The 6,807-nt window shown below is 25.5% G+C and overlaps 1 protein-coding gene across 1 annotated transcript; it reads right to left on the bottom strand.

Annotated features, from left to right (window-relative positions):
• Window positions 1–1,325: 1,325 nt before the first annotated feature.
• On the bottom strand, window positions 1,326–4,563 carry LOC112638974 (glutamyl aminopeptidase-like; the record flags this gene model as incomplete). The annotated part of the gene is made up of 5 exons (XM_025411661.1): window positions 4,394–4,563; window positions 2,765–3,299; window positions 2,152–2,652; window positions 1,831–2,017; window positions 1,326–1,476 (listed from the first exon to the last, which is right to left on the bottom strand). Coding segments are annotated over exons 2-5 (1,354 nt in total), but the record flags the coding sequence as incomplete, so codon positions are not given.
• Between the last annotated feature and the right edge of the window lie 2,244 nt (window positions 4,564–6,807).

The raw sequence follows: 6,807 nt of genomic DNA, 5'->3' as shown, positions 1-6,807 counted from the left end.
ATAAAATATGTAATAAAGGATTTCAATATATTTGTAACTAATAAAACTAAATAAATCACATACAAAATTTGTGCAATTAAATCAAAGTAAGCAGCTATGAAAAATTGTTAAATACATTTTAACGAAAAAATTTGTAATAATGAATAAATAATGAATGATTAAAAATTTATTAAAAATAATAAGTTATACATTTATAAGGAATCAGTTAATTTTATATTTGATTATAATTTTTTGAAATCTTAGACAAACATGTATAGTTATAATTTTAAAAAAATTACATATTATAAAATTATTCAAAAATTATATAAAAATTTAATTTTAAAGTTACATATAATTACGTTATTGCAAATACTATAAAAAAATATATTAAATTTTACAAATGAAGGCATGGTTCTTCCTATGGAAATTGAATTTCGAAGAAATTTGAATTCTGATTGAATTTGCTGAATTTTGGAAATAAATAGTTTACGTGAAAAAACAATAAAAATTTAAAAAATGTCAAAATAAATGTCATAAGATTAATAAAGTCGTTTCAGTACAAGTATTCAAAATTCAAATATCGAAATATCGAATAAGACGTTATTTCAATATTATTAAGGAAAAGTAATAATATATCAAATAAAGTAAATTATATATTAAAATGTGACACACAGTTGATCATTTTTATTAAGACATTTTACTAATATATTTACATGGAAAAAATGTGCGTGTAGCAGCATCGATGCTATCGTCATAACATGCTATTTGATATTTGATAAAATTAGTCAAAAGTATTTTATTATACAGGTTTTCCCTAAGTCTCTCCCTTCAGATGGAGAAGGATACAAACTACCCTAATTGCTTTAAAAGACCAGCCTCTCAAAATAATTAAACACCTGTTTCATGATTTTTCGTAATTTTTGAACCGTTTCTGAAATATAGTAGATAGGAAATTTATGGACACCAATATATACAATTATGTACATATTTTCCACGTAAATATCATATCTATATATTAATAAAAGTAATCAACTGTGTGTGTTTCTACTCAATAATATATTATTTATATTCTTTCAGTAGTAATGAAGTAACGCCTTATTTTGACATTTGAACGCTTGTAGCGACGAAATGGCTCTATCAACCGACAACCGTTAATGTGACTTTTGATTGGCCACAAACTATTTATTTCCAGAGTTTGTGCAAATTTCACGAAACTTCAAAATCATTTTCCATATGAATCGTACAGAGTCTTTTGTTTATAAATGACTTTTCTCATTTACTATGAAATTAACATTCGAAAATTTATAATTATTTAATTGTTTAATTATGCAATGTTATACGCATACCTTTAATTTGAGAAAGAGAAGACTGTAAATAATTTTCAGGATAACTATTATATTTTATAGTAGAATTTATAATAACATATGTATTTAGATAGAATAATTCATGTTGAATTTGAACTACAAACAGATCCATCATTCGGGAATTTGGCAGAGCCTAAAATCAATTCGATATAATCATAATTTATCATAAATAATCAAAAAGAAAAAGTTTTTGGTGCATATCAAAATTAGCTTATTATATGCTATTGTTAAGAATAAAATTTGTATGTGTGTTTGTGTGTAAATTTTTCTGCGATAATTATAATACAAAAACATATATATACTTAGTACTTATTTAATTTCTTTCATTGGATTTTTGAAATTTTAGAGACTTGGGTTTTTATCATTTCTAATAATTAAAAAATAAAACAGAATATTTGCACAAATATTTAACAATTAATTGTATTGCTAAACTGTTAATCATTTGACTGGCGTATTCAAATAGTAAAAGAATTAGTAATAAAATAACCTTGTCGATAATGTATTCTGAATAAAACATATTAAATCCTTTGTTTAACCATGTATGAGGCCATAAGTTAGTTGGTCTGAACAGATTTCTAATGTATTTTCGTCTAATCCCACGTGCAATTAAGCGCGCAATTCTCGTTTTGTATGCGACAGGATCTAATTCTTCATTATAAGTGATATCTGCTTCTCTAAAAATAATTATACTAATATGTACGAAAAATTGTGAATATTAATATAATTTCTTATGTAAATAGATTACAATATGATATGTAATTAAAATATAGTTTTAAAATATATCTATATTTCTCACTATATATATTACCGATAAAAAATAAAACCAAAAGACTGTTCGATTTCATTTTGTAAATCCGGAATTACGACATGATCGATTTTGTTCTCAAATGAAACAGAAGTTAGCGACGCAAGTTCTCTCCTCCAAATATTCCATCTATGCATGTATACATTGGTGGAAGAAATAACAGTTTTCGCAAATTCTAAATGCGGTTCCGATTGTGGTCTGTACGATATGGACGAACGAATTGTTTCATTATCCGAGAGGATGATGTGATGAAAACGGGATACCAGAAATGCTACTCTATCTATGGAGATTAAAGGAGTAGCGTTAAAAAATGTCCATATCAAATTATCGTCCGTCAATTTAATATCTCGTATCGGCATATTTGACCAAACTTCGTATTTTGGATAATGTATTATGGAAATAATAAAAGTAATTCTTAATTTTGGCTTGTCCCAATATGGAAACATTTGCTGTTTTTTCGTTTGATACTTGTTTCTTCGCTGGACTCCTGTTGCGATTAACCACCTACCGTATTTTAATGATATATTTTAGATAATGACTAATTTTAGGTAATTGTAAGAGTAGAATGCACAAATGTACAATTTGTTTTTGATATTTCATATATTCTTCTACTTACTCTATTTCTTCATTTTCGTTTATGTATGGAGTTCCGAAAGATTCCCTTACGATATTAATTGAGATTATGTACTCTATATACAAATCGTATATTCCATGAAACGAGACATCACCGAAATCGAGCACGACAATATTGTTTTTAATAATATTTGTGTGATTTGCTTCATAAACCGTATCATTATTTTGATTTAATGTAAGATTTGAGAACACTATAAATGTTGCATCCGGTACATAAAATCTTATGTATCGTTTTGCATAAGAAATATTTAAAGTGATTATGCATACGCTATGAAGATAATCAGTGCCTAACATTATCTTTATATTATAATGTATTGGAAACATATAATCTGATATATTGCTTGATTTGTTGTTTAATACACTGGGCATTGCGATTTTCGATTCTTCATCGGTTTCTATTCCTTTGATTTTTGATTCTTCATTAGCGATAGGAGTCGCTATTGCTATTATGGTTATGTATATTATACTACTATTTAATAATAGTTTTAAGAATGTCATGTTAAATTTCGTCCGAATATCTATAAAAAACGTTCTTGCTTTAAAAACAAGGTTTGCTTACAAAGAGTATGCGATTCAATCAACTTTTGTGTTAAAAAAAAGTTAAAGAGAATTTACTAACGTTTCATAAGAAGATACGGTTAATTAAAAAAAAATTAAAATAATATGGTTTAATAAATAAAGAAAAATTAATAGAAAAGATAAATGTAAAACTTATTGAAACGACATATAAAATATTTTTCTCGGATTTGAATATTAGGAGACATAAGGAATATATTTATATAATTCCAGTAGGATAAGCACAATAAACGTAACTTTTACTTATCTCAATTTAGCTATGTTTAAGATTTTTTCTAGTGCAATTACATAATTCAGTATATATATATATATATATATATATATATATATATATATATATATAATGTAAGCATTACAATGTATGAGAAATGAAGGTATATTCTGAACAACGCGATTTTATATCTGATGTAGACTGCATGTTTACTAACATGTTATTCTCAAGATTGATCTGTTCATGAAGTAAGAAATATATTAACAACATATAAACACAGAACGGAAATCAAATATTATCAAATATTTGAAATTTTGATAATAGAGCGGCTTGTATCAAACATTCGAACAAAATTCTGAAAACAATTATGTTAATATTTTTATAACACATCTTTTTGGATAAAATGTTACTTATTCATTATTAGTTATTCATTCGTTCATTACACATTTACATTAACATATCCTACTGGACCTAGATATTCATTATAAAAAATATTTTAAAAACAAAACAGAGAAAATATTATACGTTTTTAAGATGAATAATTTTATAGTTTAGATAATAAGATAGTATTTTATAGCTGAGAATTTTATAGCAATAATATAAAATTGATTACACAATAATTTTATAATGTCAAAAAGAAATTTAGCTCATAAATTTTACATTTTCTATATGTCAAAATGGTTGAAACATGCTATTACAGTACAAACGTATATGTCTTCATTTCTATTAACTGTAATGTATGTAAAAGATAAAAATAATATTTACAATAAAATGAAATCGATTTGAAAATTAAGAAAAATGTCTTTTATAAAATAAAAGCGTTACCTGTTACTTCACACAATTTTGTATGCACATTTAAAGAAGGAAAGATAAATATTTTATTATATATTTAATGCTCCAATTAGGTCAATCAGTCAAATTTAATACCAGATTTAACAGGAAAAGCATTCGATCGCGAACTTATCTCTAGAAGAGACTGCCATAAACTGATGGCTTTGTTGGCTTACCTAAGAGTATTTAGAAGGTTATACGTAGAGTCGTCTTACCTGCGTGTACGAAGTGCGCAATGTACACGGACATCAAAATATAAGAGGCGGCAAATTTTGATTAACAATGTAATTCATTAGAAAAGAAAAATTTTTCTCTCTCTCACCCTCTATCCCTCCCACACACACACACACACACACACAAACACACACACACACACACACACACACACACACATGTATATGTATAGGAATACGTATATATTTTTTTCTACATTATTATAGACGTTGCCTTTTCGAAGGTTGAAAAACGATTTGAACTTAAAGAATTTTTATAACTGGTTTGGATTTTTAAATAATATAAAAGAATTTAATAAGGAAAATAAAGATTTTAGATTAAAAACTTGATAGACCTACAAATAATTATATTAAAAATTATGTTAAAATGAATTAATTACAATATTTCGCAATTATGCTGATTGTTACTTTTGTCCTGGGGGCCGGGGATGAAAGTAACATAATCTGGAGATGAAAGTAACAGTTCTTATTTTCGGAAAAATAAAATAAATACGCCTTTTTTCAATTTAAAACAAAAATTTTATTATAATCTTTCATTAAGCAAGATAACTTTGATTATAAATTTGTATTATATTATATTCAAATAAAAAATAAAATAAATATTTATTTTTATCATCTTTAAAAAACCAAAAGAAATAATTTTCGTTAAGCAAAATAATTATAAGTAATATCATAAAATAATTATACTTAATATCACATCAATTTTGTACTTTTTCAAGTTTAAATAATAGTTTAATTCTAAATAAGTGTAAAAATTGTATGATAATCTACTTATACAAAAGAGATTGATAAATATTCCGAATCACAATTATGGCATGTGTGTGTGTGTGTGTGTGTGTGTGTGTGTGTGTGCGTAATAAGAATTCTTTTTGATACAGTTATTATGGAACCAGCCCTTATACTTTAAACATTGAAATACTTTGTTACTTTCGTCCACAGAGTGGACCTCGTGGATATCGTGTTACTTTTGTTCCCAAACACATTTCTTAGAATAAAAGCATTATAATCTAAATACGATGCCAGACTTAAAATTAGCCAAATCAACTATAAAACTTATGAATACATTTTAGAAGGATACACTGGCAAATAATTACGTCAATATATACTTTAATTAGGCATGGATACAAAAAAAATTAACAAGAAATACTTAGGTGAATAATGTAAATACACTAATTTCACTCCTGCATGTGCAACCGGCGCGACCGTTCTACAACAATTAGCTGAAAAGAAATAGGATCGGGGCCTACACGTTTGACTATATATAGTACAAATTATTCAATATATAATTGTGTAGTTTAATAAGATACTTGTTACTTTCATGACGCTGTTATTTTTGTTCCCGGTCTCCCCTATACTCCTTTAGTTTTTGTATTCCGTTTTCGTATAAAGTTTTATTTGAAAGACTTTTAAAGACAATTTTTCTAAAAAACCATTCGCGTGAGAAAATTCATTAAAGAATTATAATCGCGCTTATACTTGCATGTATTGATCGATTTTCTTTAATTAATATCTCAAAATTTTACGTAGTAATTTTCAAAATGGTACATGATTTTTTAGTTAGTTTATCGAGATCTACTTATGTTTATTTTATTTGGCGGGAAATTGCATTGACATTCTGTATATACTATATAGTTTATTTTTAATAAAATGTATATAAGCATATAATTTAATTCGAATAATTAAATTCGAATATACAATCTCATTAATACCAATTATACGTGTGTACGATAATTATTATACAAGATACAAAAGAAAATGCGTAATATCTTTGAAGAAATTTGATAATACAAATTACACAAGAAGATAAGAAGATAAGATAATCTTCAAATAGAGAAGAGAAATATATATATATATATATATATATATATATATATATATTAAAAAAATACATATAAAAAAAATTACAATTACAGCAAACCCAGCCGCTTTATGATTTTTAGTGTTATACATTGTACAGCAAATATACGCTAAAGAGCTTGATTGCATTTTCCAATTTAATAATGCACAATACTGAACCGTGTAACTGTCTATGTTTGAAAATTGTGAAAATTCCAGAAGAATTTTCAATCTTGATATTCACCTGTTTTCAATCGCAATGTCTTAAATTAAAGCAAATTATTCTCGCTTTATTTTCTTAAATATATAATAATTATAAGAATTACATAAAAAAATATA

Source organism: Camponotus floridanus, unplaced genomic scaffold, assembly GCF_003227725.1.
Source record: "Camponotus floridanus strain SB8 unplaced genomic scaffold, Cflo_v7.5 scaffold415, whole genome shotgun sequence".
In the NCBI taxonomy this organism is placed as follows: Eukaryota; Metazoa; Arthropoda; class Insecta; order Hymenoptera; family Formicidae; genus Camponotus; species Camponotus floridanus.
This window is presented reverse-complemented; position numbering and strand designations above follow the sequence as displayed.